The 20,701-nt window shown below is 50.1% G+C and overlaps 1 protein-coding gene across 1 annotated transcript; it reads left to right on the plus strand.

Moving 5' to 3' along the window:
• The first annotated feature begins 1,103 nt into the window (after positions 1 to 1,103).
• Positions 1,104 to 17,668, plus strand: SLC6A1 (solute carrier family 6 member 1). Its single transcript, XM_063114559.1, has 14 exons — positions 1,104 to 1,341; positions 1,730 to 1,861; positions 2,478 to 2,578; positions 4,051 to 4,160; positions 5,795 to 5,927; positions 8,951 to 9,085; positions 9,318 to 9,421; positions 9,725 to 9,849; positions 11,116 to 11,228; positions 11,542 to 11,673; positions 13,097 to 13,199; positions 14,435 to 14,535; positions 15,298 to 15,465; positions 17,564 to 17,668. Exons 1-14 carry the CDS (start codon positions 1,104 to 1,106, stop codon positions 17,666 to 17,668), a joined length of 1,800 nt encoding a protein of 599 aa, XP_062970629.1.
• Positions 17,669 to 20,701: the final 3,033 nt, after the last annotated feature.

A 20,701-nucleotide genomic window follows, 5' to 3' on the forward strand; every position in this document is an offset into this window, starting at 1 on the left:
TCCACCAGGCAGGTGAAAAGCACTTTGACAGCCATTAAAGCTAATTTTTGCCACAACTTTACAAGTCAGAAAGGATTGCCCTCATTTTATAGTTGGGGAAACTGAGACTCAGAGCAATCAGGAGTAGTACTTAGTAGTAGTACTCAGCTAGTAAAAAGGAGACTAGAGATTTGAAACCAAGACTGGTCTGAGTCCAACTTTATACACTTCTGTAACCCACGCTGCCTCAGGAACTACAGAGGTAAGAAGGGCACAGAGTGTCGGTCGAACATCTTGGGGGAACTGAAGGCCAAAAAAGGTCACCTAAGCCAGCAGTCTTTCTTCCACGGGGGGGCCAGGGCTGGGCTGCTGGCATAGTGATCTCCTTCTTCTGAGTCTGTTAAGGGTACAGATTCAGAGCTTCCCAACAACCCAGTGAGGAAGGTGATATTGTCACCCTCATTGTAAAAGAGAGGGAGAGTGAGGCTCAGAGGTTAATTTACTCAAAGCCACACAGTTTGAAAGTGGTCAAGTGGACTTTGATCTGAGTTCATAAACACCTCCACCCCCACCTGCAGCCCGGACACCTCCCTGCTCAGCCCCAGGCTGAGCTCCTCCGTTGCTTACCCTGGCTGTGGCTACTATGGTCTAGGGTTTGACAAATCTCCTAATTGCACCCTTGGAGGCAAACGCAGGAATTTTATCATTAAACAATATTTCTGTTTGGGAGTTTGTTAGCCTCAGGTTTCTCCTCTGATCAGGACACATAACAGAGGGCATGTGACACAGATGGCCAGAAGGGAAGCTAGTCCAGGAGACGTTGACAGACCACCTCGTCCTCATACCCTGTCTTTGCAAGGGAGGGGCACCTTTCTTCCTCCAGGGCAGGGGCTAGTGGGAGAAAGAGGGCTTACAAGAGAGTTCTCCAGCCCCTCGTTGTTTGTAGGTTATTTTATTTCTGTTATTTGGGGGCAAGGCAGCTCCAGGGTTCTGTTAACTTTCTGTCCTGTAACCCCATCCCTTTCCTCCTAGGGTGACCTTGAGCCGCAAAACTGCTGTCCACGTGGACCGGGGCTGACATCGCACGTCCATCTGCCAGGACACCTGCGTCCAAACTCCGAGACATGGCAACCAACGGCAGCAAGGTGGCCGATGGGCAGATCTCCACTGAGGTCAGCGAGGCTCCTGTGGCCAATGACAAGCCCAAAACCCTGGTGGTCAAAGTGCAGAAGAAAGCGGCGGACCTTCCCGACCGGGACACGTGGAAGGGCCGCTTCGACTTCCTCATGTCCTGTGTGGGCTATGCCATTGGCCTGGGCAATGTCTGGAGGTTCCCCTATCTCTGCGGGAAAAATGGCGGAGGTAGGTGATGGCCCGGTGGCCTCCCGGCTGGCTGGGTCTGGACCCCACGGAGAGCATCCCACGTAGGCATTTCCTGGGGCAACTTTAGGGGAAAAGGCCCCCTAAAGACTCCAAAGGAAGTACCAGGCCCACTTCTTGATTCTTGCCCCCTTATCAAAAGATTCCTAAAGGACGATTGTCCTCTGTAAATGACTCCAAAAGGTTCATTTATTCATTCTGCAAGTACAGGGATGTATTTTGAGCAAAGTATGCCCTGAGGACTCAGTTTGGCACTGGGTGTTGCTTTGGAGACAGGATGTAAGGAAATCCTGGATAGGAACCCAGAACCATGACAGGGGGTTTCTCCAAAGCCTTGGGGCCATGAGCATCTGTCTTCTCAACCCCACAGGGGCCTTCCTGATTCCCTACTTCCTGACACTCATCTTTGCGGGGGTCCCACTTTTCCTGCTGGAGTGCTCCCTGGGTCAGTACACGTCCATTGGGGGCCTGGGGGTGTGGAAGCTGGCCCCCATGTTCAAAGGTAAGTCTGCAGAGTGGGGCCCTGGGGTCGTGGCAGTACTCCCACCCACAGAACTGTGTGAAGCTGGAGTTTCCAAACACCCAGCCCCTCTGGAGAGAGGGAGCCGCTTGGTTCATGTCTGAGCAGATTGGAGGCTTGGAGGCCATAGCAAGAGGCCTGGTGACATGTGGCCACATTGGTCAGAAAGTAGGGTGTGAAGGGGAGAGGAAGGACCCAATCCAGAGACCTCTGCATGCCAGCCTGCCCTGTCCTGTTAGCTCATTTCCCCAACAAGGGCTCGGTGTGATTTTCTTTGCTTCCGCACTCAGTGCCTGCCAGGCACTCAGGTGGACGCATGGAGAATCACACTTACTGACCAAGGCGTGGGGCCACCTTGCCTAGTAGGCTGAGACCCCGGCCGCACCCGCCGCAGCCTATACTGGGCCCCAACCCAAGTCCTGGCTTCCTCGCTTGCCAGAGGTATGTGACCTTCGGCAAGTCACTGCCTCTCAGTCTCGTTGTCCTCAGTAATGCCTGTCTTCAGGGTCAGTAAGGTCTTTGACACTGTGGGGCACAGCAGGGAAGCTGCTGTTATGACTGTGTTAAATGGATGTGGTGACAGTTGTTCCACTCCCAGGCGTGGGCCTTGCTGCTGCTGTGCTGTCCTTCTGGCTGAACATCTACTACATTGTCATTATCTCCTGGGCCATCTACTACCTGTACAATTCCTTCACCACGGTGAGTGCCCAAGCCCACCCTCTGTCCATGGGACTGCCATTCTGCTGACAGGGCCCTTCTTCCAGGGAGTGGGTGACACAGTCTGTCTTCAGTAGCCCTTGTCTCCATGGTAGTAGCACTGTGAATTGAGCACCTTCTCTGGGCCAGGCACTTCACGTGGGCTATAATCTAATCCTCATGACTCCCCTCGAAGGTGGGTATTGTTAGCCCATTTTCTATGAGCCCAGATGGCTGGGTTTCAATCCTGACACTACTATTTGCCAACTGTGCGACTTCAGGAAACAGACTTAACCTCTCTGAGTGTTAGTGCCCTCTTTTATAAAATGGGAATAAAAGCGAAACCCCCTCAATTCCTCAAAAAATTAAAAATGGCATTACTTATGATCCAGCAATTTCACTTCTGGATAAAGACCCAAAGACTGAAAGAAGGGTCTCAAAGAGATATTTGCACACCCATGTTCACGGCAGCATTATAGCTTAAATATGGGAGGAACCCAACTGTGCATTTATGTATGAATGAATAAGCAAAATAAATGTGGTATATACAGATAATGGAATATTATTCAGCCTTAAAAAGGAAGGAAATTCTGATACTTGCTGCAACATGGAAGAACCTTGAGGACATTATGCTAAATGAAATAATCCAGTCACAAAAAGACAAAAATACTGGATGATTCCACTTATACACATATGAGGTTCCTAGAATGGTCAAATTTATAGAGACAGAAAGTAGAGTGGTGGTTGCCAAGGGCGGGGGGGAGCGGAAAGGGGGAGCTATTGTTTAATGGGGGCAGAGTTTCAGTTTTGCAAAATGAAAGAGAGAGGGATGGGTGGGGATGATGGCTGCACAGCATTATGAATATACTTAATGCCACTAGACTGTGCACTTAAAAATGGTCAGGATCATATATTTTATGCTATATGTATTTTACCACAATAAAAAAAATAGAAGAAATAAAAGTGAAACAACTTTAAAATCCTCATAACAACTCCTCATAGGGTTGTTGTGAGGATTAAGGAGCAGATTCATGTAAAGTGCTTGGGACCATATGTGGCATGGAATGAGTGCTGGAGTGTTTGCTGTTATCATTGTCGTGCAGAGAGTCAGATGGGGAGTCTCTTGCCCAAGGTCGCATAGCTGGGAAGTGGCTGCAGGGTAGACACTAGAGACATTATGGTCCAGCTTGGAAGGCTGGCTCTCGAAGTGAACAGATTAAGGTTCAACTTTTAGCTCGGACACTTCGTAGCTGTGTGATCTCGAGCCATTTGCTGCCTCTCTCTCATCTCTAAAGCGGGACTCACAAGGCCTGTCTGGAGCTCTGCCTCCCAGAGCTCTTGGGGAGGGGCCGTGAGATCATGACTGTGAGGCGGCTTGCGGGGGGGACCATGAGGGTGGAGAGGGTGAGCTGAGACCACTTTTGCCAGCCCCTGCGTGCTTAGTGGGGTTTGTCTGTGCGACTGTGTCCTTGTAGACGTTGCCATGGAAACAGTGTGACAACCCCTGGAACACAGACCGTTGCTTCTCCAACTACAGCATGGTCAACACCACCAACATGACCAGCGCCGTGGTGGAGTTCTGGGAGTGAGTATGACCTGTCTATGGGGGGCGGTGAGGGGGAGGACATGTCAGCCAGAGCCCGGCAGAGACAGACACCCTTGAAAAGGTAGTGGAAGAGTGTGATAAAGGGACTGTTTGTGGAGATGTGGGCCGGGTTAAGGGAGCCTCAAGGCAGGTCGAGTCCTTTGCTCCCCAGAGAGAGCTGGACTGAGGAAGGGCCCACAAGACACAGGATATGTCTAGCATGAGAAGACGCCTCTCACCTCCTGCCCTCTCATCTCCAGCGAGTGCCTCTCATTGGTCAAACTCAGTGCAAGCCAGAGGACAAGGGACCCGGTGCCGTAGCAGTCAGACTCCTGGGGCCAGCGCAGGGTAGAGAAGGGTGGAGAGTGGGTCCAGAGGGGCAGACAGAGAACCAGCATAGCCAAGAAGAATCGCCCAGAGAGGCCAGCAATGTCCTGATTCATCCTGAAAACCAGCCCAATCTACTTATAAACCCAGAGTCACTTGGCATAAACGCACACACACACTCTGGCCATAGTGAAGGCCGTGCTGGCCGTATCTTCAAGGGGGTGCTTCGTAGAAGATGTGTGTTGGGGGCGCTGATCTGACGAAATGAGGTACTGGGCCCAAATGTCTTTGGCATGAAGGAAACATCTGTGCTGGGCAGCTTGGAAGGGTCTGCAAGCAACCGAGAAGGTTCCAGTGCACCTTGGATAAGCTTCCAGGAGGAGCTGTTCTCAAGAGGGGTCAGGACAAGTGAAGCCAATCTCATGGTGATGCAGTGGCCTTGGCTAGGCTGTTTTCTTACAAATAAGAACCAAATTCTTCTCCCATTGGTTCTGATTTCCGGCGTCTCCCACATGCAGCTCTCACACATGTTAGACTACTTATTCAACCACTGATTCAAAAAACATTTCCTGAGCACCTACTGCATGTGTGCCAGGGTGATTAGAGACATGGCAAAGAGGCGACGGCAGCACCAGGGGACCAGTGCTGAGAGAAGGGGAGCCCAGGAAGCCATGGGAGCCCAAGGAGGCACCTGGACCGGCCCTGCTGAGGAGTGGCATCTAAAGGTGAAACACAGTATAGGAAAGGCAGGAGTCAGCAGAGGAAGAGCAGGTGTGAGGCTTGGAGGCTGGTGAGAGCAGGAAAGGAGCTGGGGAGAGTGTGGGGGGCTGTGGAGCATGGGACTCAAGAGACCAGCAGGGGCCAGCTCAATGGAGGCCTTGAAAGGTCAGCAGGGAGTTTGGGCTTCAACAGGAGAAAGGGAGCTATTCACTGCAGGATGTTAAGCAGGGCAGTCACATGATCAGACTTGAAATTTAGAAAGATCCCTGGGGCAGCAATGGGGACAGGGCAAAAGTGAGGGCTGGGTCCCACTAGGAGGCGGCCGCAGCTGTGCAGGTGAGCAATTATGGTGGCTGAACTGAGGCACTGGCAGCAGGTCCTGCTCTGTGTAATCTCTTGACCAAACAGCACTTTCTAGTGGTATCATGGGCCTCACAGTCCCCTTCCACCTCTTGAATTACACTGATCACGGTGTCAGCACAATCACAGGGGAGGAGGCCATCCACCTCCATGCCCTGGGCACCTGCAGGTCACTCCAGCTCCCACCAACCCCATGTGACTTTCTCCCTGCTCCACTGTTCAACCAGGCGCAACATGCACCAGATGACAGACGGGCTGGATAAGCCAGGTCAGATCCGCTGGCCGCTGGCCATCACCCTGGCCATCGCCTGGATCCTTGTGTATTTCTGTATCTGGAAGGGTGTTGGCTGGACTGGAAAGGTAAGGAGTGTATATGCACAGTGGGGACAGGAGGGGAACTGAAAGGGACAGGTCTACAAAGGGATCTCTGCTCTGGGCAAAGAGTCTGCATTGCCCAGGAACCCCATCCAACCCTGAGTTAAGCAGATCCCTTCAGCTCTCTGTGCCTCGGTTTCCTTTCCTGTAAGATGGGAATACTAACATTACCTACCTTCCAGGATGGTTGTGAGGATTCAGGGCAATGATGCTAGTCAGTCGTATAGCACAGTACAGGCTCAGGGCAAGTCCCAAGAGATCCCACTGAGCCTGATAGAGCCATCACAGAACAGAAGGCGAGTGTTGCTCAAGGCCACTGAACAAACTTTCCCGAGCACCTACCCTGTGCCAAGTCTTGTTCTCGGTGCATGGTATCCAGACATGAAAATGTCACATCCCCACTCCTGAGGAACAACAGAGATGGATAGATTAATGGTTACATACTCAGGCTCTGTATTCTGACAGTCCTGAGTTCAGATCCCAACTGGGCCATTTACTGACTATGTAACCTTGGCAAGTCACTTTGCCTTTCTGAAACTCAGTTTCCTCCTGTGTAAAATGGGACTAATGATTATGATCATCTGTTGGTTTGTTATGATAAGATGAGATGGTGATTCTGTAAAGCACTCAGCACCTATCCAGGGGAGTTGGTACTATTTTGTTTTTATTATGCAAGTGCCTAGCAATGCCAAGCTGGGGTGTGCAGCCTGGGGACATCTGGGAACTGACTGATCAAACTGGGAGGAGGGGAACTGGCTTCACCCCCACCTTTTCCCCCTTTGAAGCCCCACCCCACGTGTTTGGAGACAGATGATGTCAGAGTGTCTCATTAGCTCTGGCCTGAAGGAGACTCAGCAAATGTATTGTCTGAGGTATTACAGAAGTAAAGGGCAGAGAAGGGATTTAAACTGAATAAGGCTGGGGCAAGAGGTCAGAACTACCCAAGAAGCTGATGCACAGTTCCAGAAGAGGTAGTGGAAACAAACAAAACAGAACCTTAACAAATTCCACACTTGGGCTTGGACAGAGCTGATGAAAAGCTATCCTATTCCAGTCTGGTGGGAACTTTGGGTTCTCAGATCCAAGAGAACCACTGGGTTCTCAGATCCAAGGTTGATGTCAAAACATCTCTGATCTGTCCTGAGGAGCAGAGAGACAGGAGGAGAGCACAGGTATCTCCCAGGCAGAGAAGTGTAGGGCTCAAGGGCTTTGAAAGAGAGTTGGAACCTCAGTCCCTGGTTCCTAGTTGTGTGCACTTGGGCAAATCATCTCACCTTTCTGAGCTTCATTCTCATCATCTGTTAAATGCTCACAATAAAAGTACCTTACAGGGTTGCCACCAAGACTGAGGGGAGCAATTCATGTAGAATGCTTAGCATATGCATAGCACATAGTAGGCACTCAATACATGGTATTGATTATAATCATTCTGCGGTGGTATCTAGAGTTACTGCTGTATTAGAAGACTTACCATTTCTTGGGGACAGAGTGTAGGGCCCTTTTCACTGCATCTTTTGATCGTGTAAACCAGTCTATCAACAAGCATTTATTGGACACCTGCTGTGTGCCTGGCTCCATGCTGAACATGGGAGACACAGGGAAATACAAAACCTAGGCAACATATATTAAGCATGTTGTATGTCCTCACACAACTGATCTTTCTAAGTAGCAAAGGTAATTATACACATTTTTCTGACAAAAGAAAGTGAGGCACAGAGAGGATAAGAAATCGAACCAGAGTCACAAAGCCTATGGGTGACGCAGATGATTTTGAATCCTCTTTGCCTAATTCCATTACGGTGGTTTTTCTAGTGGATCATGCTGCCTTTCCTAATCCTAAAGAATCTCAGAGCCAAATCAGGGAGATGAAGCTAACCCACAGAACAGTCCATGCTGACCAGGAAATAGTGTCACATCAGACTCTGAGATACAAAGGTCCCTAAACTTGAAAATTGTTCTTCTACCCCAGTGAGCAAAGAAATGTGATTTCAGAAAATATCAGCCTTTTGATGATCAATTTGTCAAAAAAAAAAAAATGTTTTCAGTGATGATACTAAGGGCCGGCACCGTTCGAGAAAGGCACTCTCTGTAATGCTGGGTGAAGCTCCATTTCTAGAAGGCACTTAGGCAATAGGGATCAAAAGCTCTTGAGAAGTTTATTCCTTTTTACTCAGCAATTTCACTTCCAGAAATTTTCCCAGGAGTGGTACAATAATTTTATAGATAAAGATTTATATACAAGGGTGTTCAATGGAGTATTCAGATTCACATATAATTGAAAGTAATGTAAATGGATAATAGTAATGAAAACTTGGAAAAGGATGGTGGGACCTCCTGAGGGACTATTTTGTGTAATGAAAGAATCACATTGTTCAAGAGACAATAAAACAATGTTTAGTAAACAAAACAGGAAACAAAACTGTATTACTGTGTGTTTTATAACTTTAAACATGTTCAATTAAAAGGCAAGTACATGATTTAAGCCTCATTTTGTATGAAAATAGGATCGTGTACTCAGAGTCTTAAAAGAACATTAAAATGTTAACATACATGCATTTTTGTATTTGTCAGACATTTATTGAATTTCTACTATTTACCATGGACTGTTCTAGCTATTCAGAGAACTGTAGGTGTGAACAACACAAGCCCTGTCCCTCATGTAACTTTCATTCCAGGGGCCGTTGAAGGGAACATTGTGCATGTGTGTTCATGTGTAATTTTAAAATTTTCCTGTCACCACGTGTATCACTTGGATAATTTAGAAATCACAAAATTGGAGGGGACAGGGGAAGGGAAAAACCAGGTGCCGAGCTGGTTGGTTCAAACTCCAAAAAGGGGCTTCAGAAAAGTGGCCAAGCAGAGCAGGCTAGGAGTCCAGGAAGGTTTCCAGGAGGAAGAAGGCCAGGAACGAAGCGCAGAGCCACGACAGGTGTGGGTGTAGGTGAAGCGGGGAGCCGGGGCACAGGCACACTGGAGGGGCGTGACTCTGTCTCCCACCTTGCTCGCAGGTGGTCTACTTCTCGGCCACCTATCCCTACATCATGCTGATCATCCTGTTCTTCCGTGGAGTGACGCTGCCCGGGGCCCGGGAGGGCATCCTGTTCTACATCACGCCCAACTTCCGCAAGCTGTCGGACTCCGAGGTGAGCCTGGAGGGCGCCGCCCAGGTTCAGAGCGAGCCCGAGGCCTGCGCCGCCGCGGACCAGCTTCAGGACAGGGCATTGCGCCTCTCTGAGCCTCACGTGTAAACTGGGGGTCTTGCCAGGTAGAGCTGGTTAGCACAGATAAAAGGCCTTGGGGAACGCACAACCTCCCAACGCTATGCGATACCTGCTGTGATTACCACTTTGACAGTTTTGGTAATTCTGCCTCTAGGTGTGGCTGGATGCGGCTACCCAGATCTTCTTCTCCTACGGGCTGGGCCTGGGATCCCTGATCGCTCTCGGGAGCTACAACTCTTTCCACAACAACGTCTACAGGTGCGAGAGGAGGCTGCTGGAGGCCCTTCCTCCCGGCCACGCCCCGCCCGGCCACGCCCCCTGGCCTCACTCATTCTGTTCGGTCTGTCTTTGGCTTTCCGCTCAACCCCTCTCTGAGCCAATCTCTTATGGTAACATTTTCCAGCCCGATTCTTCTGGCTGCGCCCTCTCCTGGCTTGTTCCTGGGACCTGCCCTTCGGGGACCACGCCTGCCCTGTAGCTCCGCCCCTTGATAGCCACGCACGTCATAGCGACACCTTCCTGCCAGCCCCGCCCCCTGACCCCGCCTCTTCCTCGTTTCAGGGACTCCATCATCGTCTGCTGCATCAATTCCTGCACCAGCATGTTCGCAGGATTCGTCATCTTCTCCATCGTGGGCTTCATGGCTCATGTCACCAAGAGGTCCATTGCTGATGTGGCAGCCTCAGGTCAGCGCAGCTCCATGGACGGCCCGGGCTCCTGGGCAGGGAGGAGCCAACCACGTTGGCGTTTGTGGTCATCTTCACCACCACCGTGGCTCACTGGCATTGAGTGGTCACTCCGTGCCAGGCAATGCACTGAGCGGTTTATATGGACGGTACCCCGAGCCTTTCCAATGCTATGCGATAGATGCTTTTGTTATCCCCATTTCATAGATGAAGAAACTGAGGCTCACCAAAGTCACCTGCCCAAGGTCAGGGACTTGAAAGGGACAGAAACGTTGTGGATCTGGAGTTTGAGCCCAGGTCTGGTGGACTCCAAAGCCTGGGTTCTTAGTCTCTTGGCCGTACTGGCACATCCAGAACAATCCTGGACTTTCAGGGGGAGAAGACCCACTCCTGCCCCTGAGGTGTAAACTTTGGTCCACCTCAGACATGTTCAGCACCATGATACAAAGTCCCCCAAATCCGAGCTTTTTTCCTAGCTCCAGAAATGCTCTCACCAAGTCGTCAGTGCCCACTCTGCTCACCACACCATCATCAATGCCACAGGGCCAGAGGACAGCCCCAGGCAACCCCACCCCCTTCCCTGCTCAGCCAGATGTGCACGGCACAGGACCCTGAGGCTCAGGGAGGTGACTTGACTCGTCCCCTGGAGAACTGGGCTGGCCATGTGGAAAGAAACGTTCTCTGCCCTGAAAGAATCTCATTTCTCTAGAATTCCCAGCCACCACCACCACCACCACCCCACCCACATCCAGAGCCAAACCCAGGGAGGTTACATTCTCCTTCTCATTCCAAGGTTTTCCCTGATCTCTTAAGCAACCCCACCAGACACTCAAACACACCATGTCCCAGACAGACCTCCCCCAGCCTTCTCTTCCCTGGGCTCCCCATCACAGGAAGGGTTCCACCATCCAGTGTCTAGGCCAGAAACCTCGGCATCATCCAGGGTTCTTCCCTCACCCTGCAAGCCAGCCAGTACCAGGGCCTGCCCTTCTGCTCTTGTCTCTCTCCATCTGGCCACCTTCTACACCTGCACTGTGTCTACCTCTGGCCAGGCCGCTGCAGTCCCTCATCTGGACAATGGGCACAGCTCTTCACTTGTCTTCTTGTCCCCCACCCCATTTCCTCATATGGAAAACGGGGTGACAACACTCTCAAAAGGTTACTCTGAAGACGAAATGAAACAAGACTTAGAAAGCGAGTGGTGTGCTGGGTATGCTGTAGGTGCTTAGTACCTGCTTTTCTTCTTCTTTGCATTTCCCTCCACAGGCCCTGGGCTGGCCTTCCTGGCGTACCCAGAGGCAGTGACCCAGCTGCCCATCTCTCCCCTCTGGGCCGTCCTCTTCTTCTCGATGCTGCTGATGTTGGGCATTGACAGCCAGGTGAGGGCACCCCCTGACACCTTGAGGGCCCCCCACCCCCAGCCTTCTCAGTCCAGGAGCAAACAGAGAGAGGAGGCCACTCTTAGACCCCCAGGAAGATGACTAAGAATTTCAGATCCTTAGAATGTTCCATTGCATGCAACTTCAGGAAACAACTTAGCCAAGTTCTCCATTTTCCAGAAGGGGAAACTGATGCCCAGCGGGAAGGGACTCTCCTGAGGTCACAGAGTGAGTCAGGCAGAATCAGTCTGGGTCCCGGGGTTCTCCTGGCCCTGCTGTCCCACTGCTGCTGAGCCTCCTGTCTTCCCTTCAGTTCTGCACTGTGGAGGGCTTCATCACGGCCCTGGTGGATGAGTACCCCAGACTCCTCCGCAACCGCAGGGAGCTCTTCATAGCCGCCGTCTGCATCGTGTCCTACCTGATCGGCCTCTCTAACATCACCCAGGTAGGCTCAGTGGGCACCTGGCACACCCTGGCCCTGTGCCATGGCCACTCCCAGTACCTCCTTCCCCCAGCCCTGTCATATTCCATCTTTCATCCTGTCATTGAGCACCATCTCTCTGTCAAGCCCAGGGCACACAGCAATGAATCAGACAGGGTTCCTGCCCTCCAGTGGCTCACAGGCTGGTGGGAGACACAAACACTGAGCTAGGAAGTATAGGACAGAACTAGTAAATGCAGCACCTAACCAGTCTGGGGGCCAGGGACTGCTTCCTGGAGGAGGAGATGCAGGAGGTGAGTTTTGAAAAGCTCACAGAAAGCCAGAGAGTCAAATTGGAGTTGAGCCTTTGAAGTTGACACTGCCCAAAGCTTTCTTTCATTCCCACTTTTCTTTTTGTGTTGATATTAATGAGAAATGCTCTCTGCACTCAAGACCTTCTGAGTCTAGTCAGAAGACACATACATAACCGATGAATTGTATGATAAATATAAATGGCTCTAAAGACAGGAGCTCAGCCCTGAGGGTCTGATTTATGATCCACAAAACGACTTCCGAATCCAAATACAGTTCTGATACAGAGTTAGTGTTCATTAATTCCTTCCTTCATTCATAGCTGTTGAACACCTACTATGGGCCTGGCATGACCCTGGAAATTCAGTAATTAACATGACACCGTAGAAGCTCTCTTGGAGCTTACATTTTGGTGGACAAGATTAACATACAAATTAGATTTCAGAGAGTATTAAGTGCCATGAAGAACAGAGAGTCGGCTAGAGAATGACCAGTGGGGGTGGGAGGGACTCTACCTCAGACAAGGTAGTCAGGGGAGATCTCACTAAGGAAATGACAATTGAGCAGGGACTTAAATGGTGAGGAAGAGCCAGCCAGAGGAAGATGTAGGGGAAGACAGCATAGCAGGTGCAAAGGCCCTGGGGCAGAAATGGGCTTGGCACATTTGAAAGACAGAATGGAGGTCATTGTGGCAGAGGCCAAGGGAGTGGGGAGATGGTGGGAGATAAAGAGTCAGACCTGCAGGATTTGATTTTACTTTATCTTACATCTCTCTGCTTATTTATGTGTTATATTATTATCTCACTTAAGCCATGGAAGGTTCTAAGTAGGGGAGAGATGTGGCTGTTTCATGTTTTGGAAAGATGGCCTCCTTCTGCCCTCCAGCCTTACCTGAAGTGGGGTGTTTCCCTCTGCCACCCAGACATTTTTTGGGAGAATTTCCCAGCGAATCAATGCCTGTGTCCTTGCATGTTCCCAAGGCCTTCAGAACTTCCTCTAATCTACCCTTAAGCCTTCTTGCTGCGTGTGGCCTGATCCCAGCCTCATCAGACTCCAAAGCCCATGTCATCTGTGAGCTGAACGCACCAAGCCCTGAGGGAATGTCGGCCTGTTCTCACCTCTTCTCCTCTTGCAGGGGGGCATTTATGTCTTCAAACTTTTCGATTACTATTCTGCCAGTGGCATGAGCCTGCTGTTTCTCGTGTTCTTCGAATGTGTCTCCATTTCCTGGTTTTATGGTAAGTATCAACCCCTCCTCCCTTATTCATTCATTTATTCGTTCCTTCCTTTCTTCAGTCATCATTCGACAAATACAACTTACACACCAGTCCCTTTGCCTGCATCAATTTATTTAGTCTTCACAACAGTTCATTGAGGTTAGCACAGGAGTCCTGCAGGTTTAAAAGATATAAGAGCAATTAGATTCATTTAAAACAGGAGCTAACATGTTTTCATCAATGTTGGGATAAAAAGGTTTGTCTGAGATTTTTATCTAGAAAAGGGAAACCAAAACTATAAAAACAGTTTTAAAGTTATATATTTAAAAACAGCTAGGCTATAATTAAAAGTATGCACTATCTAAAAACAAATAACTAATAAAACATTGATTTTATTTATCTTTGTGGCCTAAGTTTCTCAAGCCAACTGTATGATAGTCAAAAGGACATCCTTCCCTGCACGGTTGATTGTCACAGGAAGACCACATGTTCTGAGAGCAACGTGACATTCTGTGTATCTTCTTTTTTTTTTAATTGGTTATGAATACTCATGGAGCACAAAGCTGATTGTCACAACTTGTGCCCAAGATGTGATGGCCAGATCTATACTGACAGCGTGTCCAATACCACAAATTGCGATTATACCACAGCGTGTATCTTCTCTGCAGTACTTGCCACCTCATCCCTTTGTCCTTGTCCCGTCCTCTCCCACTAACTGGTCTAACATGGTCACATCCTCACTGGTCCGTGACTTTGCTTGTAATTCGAGCAGTGCCCAATGCCAGTCTGGTGAACTTCAAGACATCCTGAGGGCTTGAGATTTTTCTTTTTTGCGAGCTTTGCAAAAGTTCTTCTCTGCAATCTACCGCCAATTTGTATAGCATCAGACCATCAAGGAATATAACTGTCCCTGCCCAGCAAAGCCTTTGAAGAGATGGCTGGGGTAGATGTTGAGTGGGAGGGACACAGGGTGGAGACACATTTTGTAAGTGTCCTTTTGTTGGTAGCTATCTTCACATTAAGGTGACTTGCTTTCCTACACAACCCACTTGCTGTGGGGATTGGGCTATTGAAAAATACTTAGATAATGAGGACCCCTGGAGCATTAGTCCCATGTTACAGACAAGGAAACTGAGGGTCAGAGAGGTTAGGTGACTTGTCCATGGTCACGCTGCAAGAAACTTGTAGAAAGGTGCTTGGAACCTGCAGTCCCCACAGCTCACCCATCCCTCCTGCTCTTGCTCTGAATGTCACAGGTGTCAACCGATTCTATGACAATATCCAGGAGATGGTTGGCTCCAGGCCCTGCATCTGGTGGAAACTCTGCTGGTCCTTCTTCACCCCAATCATTGTGGCGGTAAGAACAAGGCTTGACCAGCCCTGTTAGGATGAGGCTAGACCAGTCCCTGGGCAACCCAGTTCCAGGGAGAAACTTCTGGAGGCAAAGGCAGGCGGAAGAGGTACCCAGGACCCCTGTTGAATAACACTACTCCCTACCCCTGGTTGAGCGTCTACTCTGTGCCCTGCCCGGTAGCAGACACATCGCATCATCGTCACAAACCCCAGCGAAACAGGCATCACTGGCCCTCTTTACCACTGAGGAACCCGGGACCCACCCAGCCAGTGTCACCCAGCTGCTTAGTGCTGGGGGTAAAGCCAGTTCGCTGGTTCCGAAGTCCAAGCTCTTGGCACTCGGAGGCCTCATTGTCAGCGCCCTCCCGCAAGGGGGAGCTGAGGTGGGGGCTGGGCTGCTGCACCTGTTGTGCGCTGCATAAGGCACCAGCAGCTGGCAGACTAGGGGTTGACGTGCAGCTCTTGTCCTGCTTCTTGAGCTGGCTCCCCTGGAGGGAGGGTGCCCCTTTCTAATTGGTCCCCCTGGAGGGGACACCTTTCCTACGAATCTTCCCAGAGAGGGTATCTTTTTCTGTTATGTATAGAGTTGCCTTAGGTACTGGCAGTGGCCTTGGATGCAGGATTCCAAAGGCACTAGGCCCTTGTAAGGGTCAGCCTCCAGATCCAGGCAGAGAGGAGGGCAGTGGACCTATTGTTTTCAGGGTCTAGGGAGGGGCCTTGGTTGTCCCATCTGGGTGACTCACTGCTCCCTCTCCACCCTCCCCAGGGCGTATTCATTTTCAGTGCTGTGCAGATGACTCCTCTCACCATGGGAAGCTACGTGTTCCCCAAGTGGGGCCAGGGTGTGGGCTGGCTCATGGCCCTGTCTTCCATGGTCCTCATCCCCGGGTACATGGCCTACATGTTCCTTACCTTAAAGGGCTCCCTGAAGCAGGTAAGCCCTTTCTCGCCCTTTGAATGACTAGTCCCCTTCCCCTGCTGCACCCTTGTGGAGCTCACAGTCTAGTTGGGGAGAGAGACAAGTCAATAGCCAATGACAATAGAGTGGCAGAGGCACCGTGTTTGGGACAAACCAGGGATATGGGAGCAGACAGTCCTGCCTTAGCCCTGCCTGGGTTGAGGAGGATTGGGGAAGGCTTCCTGCAAGAGGGGCTAGCCAAGGAGAGGCCTGAGGGTAAATCACACTTAAAAGTAGAAGCAGAAAGAATGTTCCCAGAAGGGGAAAGGGAGGAGAGCATGGAAAACATGTGCAAAGGTCCAGGGTTATAAACTGCATTTGGTGAAGGAAGGGAGATCAGTGTGGCTGGAGGCTAGCGTGGGGAGGGAGTGTGATAAGAGATGATTTGGGGGTGTGAGAAGGTCAGGCCTGATCGTGAAGGGCTTTGAAAATCAGGACAAGAACTTTGCATTTAATCCTCCTGAAGACAATGGGGAGTCTCCAGGGGTTAGGAGCAGGTGAAGAGTGGGGTCAGATCTACCCTAGACCTCCTTTGTGGGTTTGACATAGAGAAAATGTGGCCTTATGCTCAGGGAGAGATGAAGCCTCCAGCAGAGGCTACCATCACATATTAGGTCCATACCAGCCCTTTGTTAAACTGCATTGAGTTCTTGTGTGAAGCGAGGCAGGATGGAGGTGCCCAGGGGAATCCAAGGGGGAAGCGAGGCAAGCTGGAAGTGCCCAGGTACGGGAGACATCGATGGGGATGTGTAGGCTGGAAGACTTCACTGGGGAATCTTCCACAGCTGGAAGACCCTGATGAGTGGTTCTCCACCTATTACCCCCAAAGACGCCCCTGCCAGACCCACTCAGAGCCGAGCTCTAAGGTCTGAGGCACAGGGCGGTTGTGTGCAGCCCCTGGAGTTGCCAGGCCAGCCTCCTCCTTTCACAGAGACCCCAAGCTGGGAAGCTGCTCACCCAAATCTTGCAGCAGGTTATTAACAGAGCCAGGACTTCTGAGTCCAGGTCCAGAGTTTTCATTTTCCATGATTTGCTGCAGAGCCTCTGAAAGCCGTTGGGTCTTAGAGTGGCAGAGAGACAAAGGAGGTGCACTTGTGGAAAAGAGTAGAGCCTGCGCAAAGCCCAGCAGTGAGTGGGAAAGGGCGAGGCATACCTGAGGACAGGGTGCTAGTGATGGGGCAGGATCGCAGGCGATGTGTGCACCGAAGGTAGTGGGGGCTTCATACACTCAGCAAATATGCACTGGACACCTACTGTGTGCCAGACACTATTGTCAGTGCTGGGGGCACAGCATGAGCAGAATGAGCAGAGGTCCCACCCTCATGGAGCTTATACTCTAGTGGAGGAACATGGATAATTAACAAAATAAAAACACATGAGGGCGGATGGGTACTGTGGAGAAAAACAAAGTAGTTGGGGGTTTAGGGAGTGCTGGGCGAGTCCTCGCTGAGAAGGCAGAACACTTGAGCCAAGACTTAAGGAGGTAGAGAGTGAGCAGTGTGACTCTCTCAAAGGATGGGTGTGCCAGACAGAGGGTGCAGCATGTGCAAAGGCCCTGAGGCAGGAGCGTGCCTGGTGTATTTGAGGAGAGTGAGGAAGCCGGTGTGGCTGGAGAGGATACATGAGCAGGGAGAGGGGAGGACACTGTGTCCTGAGAGGTGATGGGGCCAGATCGTGAAGGGCCCTGTAGGACTTTGGCTTTTACTTGGTGAAATGGGAGCCCTTGTTGGGGCCTGAGGAGTAGAGGGACATGATCTGACTTTGGCTTCCACAGAAGCCCTACTACTGCTGCTGTGTTGAGAATAGGATAAAGGGGTGATGGGAGGAAGGGAAACAGAGAGCCAGTTAGGGGTTATTGCTGTAACCCAGGAGAGAGGCCATGCGGCCCAGCCCAGGTAGGAGCACAGCAGGGGGAGGAGGATGAGGGGCTATGGCTGGAGTCTGGGTGTAGTTTGAAGGCAGAGAAGACAGGATAGACTTGCAGAGAGGGCAGAAGAGGGAGCGGCCAGTCCCCCGCCATCCCAGCCCGACCTTTCCCGGACAAGCCTGACGGCTTCCTCCCCGGTGCCCACAGCGCATCCAGGTCATGATCCAGCCCAGTGAAGACATTGTCCGCCCAGAGAACGGCCCAGAGCAGCCCCAGGCCGGCAGCTCGGCCAGCAAAGAGGCCTACATCTAGGGGTGTGGGCCGCTCGCCGACCCAACTCTCTCACCCCGGCCTGGCTGAACACGACCACCACTTGACGTCTGCAGATACCTTCTGTCTCAACCTACCTCGAGTGGCGAGTCCAGACACCATCACCACGCAGAGAGGGGAGGGGGGGACAGTCCAACCCTGGGTGGGCCCTGACGAGGGCGAAGCTACCCAGCGGCTTCCAGCACCTGGCGGGCTGATGACCTTTTTAATCCAGGCCCCATAAGCATCAAGCGGCCGGTGTTTGTCACTGCCGTGGTAGATCATTTTTACCCTGCCAGCGAGTGTGGCACGGCGAGGCCACACACACTCCTGGCTTTTAGTCCTGTACCTGACTGTTCTCTTACTGCTGAAACCCATGACTGTTATCACGGACTTTGCAGGAGTTCGGTTCCATCAGATCACTGTTCTGTGCTTGTGAACAGGGCATTGGTACAATGGGGACTTCCAGGGAGAGCTCGCTCTTGAGTAGCAGGGAGCCAGTGGAGCTCTGACTTTCATTTCCGGTTTTCTCCTTCCCGAGGCAGCTTGACAAAACAACCCCCAAAGACCTCAGTCAGTGTCCTGGAGCTGCTCCTCCAGCAGGCTGCGCCGTGTCCTCTTGTACTGCAGCTCCATGCTCCTGCCCCATCCTCGCCAGGCCATTCTGATCCGACCTGGCCCAGCAGCCTTCAGGGCAGAAGGCCCTGCTTGCTGGAAAACTGCCACAAGCACAACTGATTGCCCTTTTATCACCACTCAGGGGGGCTCAGGGCCCCCTGGGGACATTCTGTAATCAGGAGTTCCAATTTCTCTTGAGCTGCCCAGTTTCACAGAATACAAAATAGTTGTAGAGGAAATTGAGGTGAAGGAAGGGTCCATCTGAGAGTCAGGATGGACCCAGTTATCTTTTGATTTCCCTCTTAAACTGTCACCCTCACTGCCACCCGATTCCTGGCTGCCACCTCCTCACCTTCCCTGAAATTCCTCAGCAGGAGTCTCCTCACTGCCACTAAAATCTGCCCAACCCACTAACTGAGGAGCTAGTGTTAATCCCCCCTGCACCCCCAGCAATGTGCTTCCAAGATTAAAACTGCTTCATTGGGAAGAGTTATTTGTTCCTTTCTGGAATTGGGCTCCGTGGTGTTGATGGCAAATTGAGTGCAGACAGTTTCTTGCAAGCTCCGGTAACTCAGCGTTTCTCATTTGCCAGGAAGATGGGTTCCCATGTAGCAAATCGTACGTTGTTCCCTGTAGCTCCTTAGCTAATTAGCTCACAAACTGTGTTTTATGACTAATCCTTAATAACTATGGTAAATAACTGTGACTGTGGGTTTTTTAATCTCATCGTTCTCATCCGAAAGTGACCAGCATACCAGTTCTTGCAATAAGATATTACCCTCAGAATATTAAGCACATTATTGTAGAGAAAAAATATATATGTACACGTATAAATGCACACACATGCACATTCGTCCTCACGTGGCATGTAGGGTCTTATCTGATACTGTGTAGGAAATCGCAAACCTTTTCCTGAGGTCATCTGTAAAATAGTGTCATTGCTAAGGCATCCGAAATGCCAAGTGGTGAATCCATGATCAAAATGCATACGTATTGTTAAGTGACAGGGTTTAGACTGAGAGGAACCCTTCACTGTGGCTCACGGTTCCGTCCCCTCATCTGTGTGTGAATTCCTTTAGAATAAGGGCAGGAAGACTTCCAACTTTCTCTTCGTTCTACAATGTGAAACTGAGACCAACTCTCTCTAAGACAAATGCAGTGTACTTAATGTCTGTAAGCAATTCTAAGTGAGATGTTTGGCAAGAAATCCCCTAACTGATTTCCATCCAAACCTACCTTATAGAGCACAATATTAAGTGTCGTACAATTACTGTGAGAACTGTGAATATGTGTAACTTTTTTAGTATTTGCCCCGGGGTGGGGGGAAATATTGTATTATCATATATGCTTTTTTTTTGCAATAAGGGTTTATTCTCAGAACACCAAGTAAATCTATCTCTATATTAAAAATATATGTAATATATACGTATTCAAATTATATACAGAGCCTGTTTTAAAAAAAATTACAGTATTATTTAGTAAAATTATGTTATATGGACCAAATGTAAAATATTTATAAATGAAGATGCATTTTAAATGTCTATAAATGAAGTCATAACTACAGCACGGGCGTTATGTACGTTTCTAAGAATTTAGAGGAAAAATAATAAAGGTTCTATGATATACAACGTCAGACCTTCAGTTCTTTGGGGTGGGAGCACGATAGCCTATTTCATCAGAACAACAGCATGTGCACACAAAACTATCTTTTCCCCAACACAGAGAGATTTTGGCTCAAAATCCAGCAGAATGGGGTTGGACTTCCCCAAAGTCGGAGAATAAGTAGATAGAAAATGACTCTGAACTACATAAGGGAGGTGCTTTCACTTTGCTCGTGGTCAACTAAATAGTGATCTAAGAATAGTATAATAGGAGTGTGTTTAGTTAACAACAATACTCATTCATTCCCTCATGGGTTCATTCCTCAAAATTTTTATTTTTTTAAATCTTATTTAGAAAAATAAGAATTCTACCGAAAAGCTGCAGGAATAGTTCAATGGACACCTGCATCCGCTTCACCGGACTCATTGGTTGTTAATATGTTGCCACGTTTATTTTAACTCTCTCTGTCAGTCAGGGTTCAATCCAGGAAGCAAAACCACGATGAATATGATGGAATAGGGATTTGTCAGAGGAACAAGACCTCAGACACTTGAGAGAAGTTGGAAAGGAAGGATCTGAAAGGAGGGCTTGGGGATCAGAGCGTAGTCTCCGACCAGCGTGAGGAGAGGCGCACGCAGGATGCGTATTGTCTGCAGCTCCGCAGCCCCTTTTGCATGCGGCCTTCACGATGCCCACGAGCATGGAATTCCAGTGGACCCACAATGTGTGGGAGCTGAACAAGACTCAGAGCAGCACAAGGTAAGTGTGATAGTCGACAACTGAGTATAGATGGTCCTTGACTTATAAGGGTTCGAC

The sequence above is a fragment of the Cynocephalus volans genome, chromosome 11 (genome assembly GCF_027409185.1).
Source record: "Cynocephalus volans isolate mCynVol1 chromosome 11, mCynVol1.pri, whole genome shotgun sequence".
NCBI classification, from domain to species: domain Eukaryota; kingdom Metazoa; phylum Chordata; class Mammalia; order Dermoptera; family Cynocephalidae; genus Cynocephalus; species Cynocephalus volans.

Excerpts from the sequence above, each read along its gene's own strand:
- SLC6A1 (XM_063114559.1), top strand. The coding sequence starts at position 1,104 with ATGGCAACCAACGGCAGCAAGGTGGCCGATGGGCAGATCTCCACTGAG. Across the intron at positions 1,862-2,477 it reads GCTGGCCCCCATGTTCAAAG|GCGTGGGCCTTGCTGCTGCT; the intron begins GTAAGTCTGCAG and ends TTCCACTCCCAG. Across the intron at positions 15,466-17,563 it reads TAAAGGGCTCCCTGAAGCAG|CGCATCCAGGTCATGATCCA; the intron begins GTAAGCCCTTTC and ends CGGTGCCCACAG.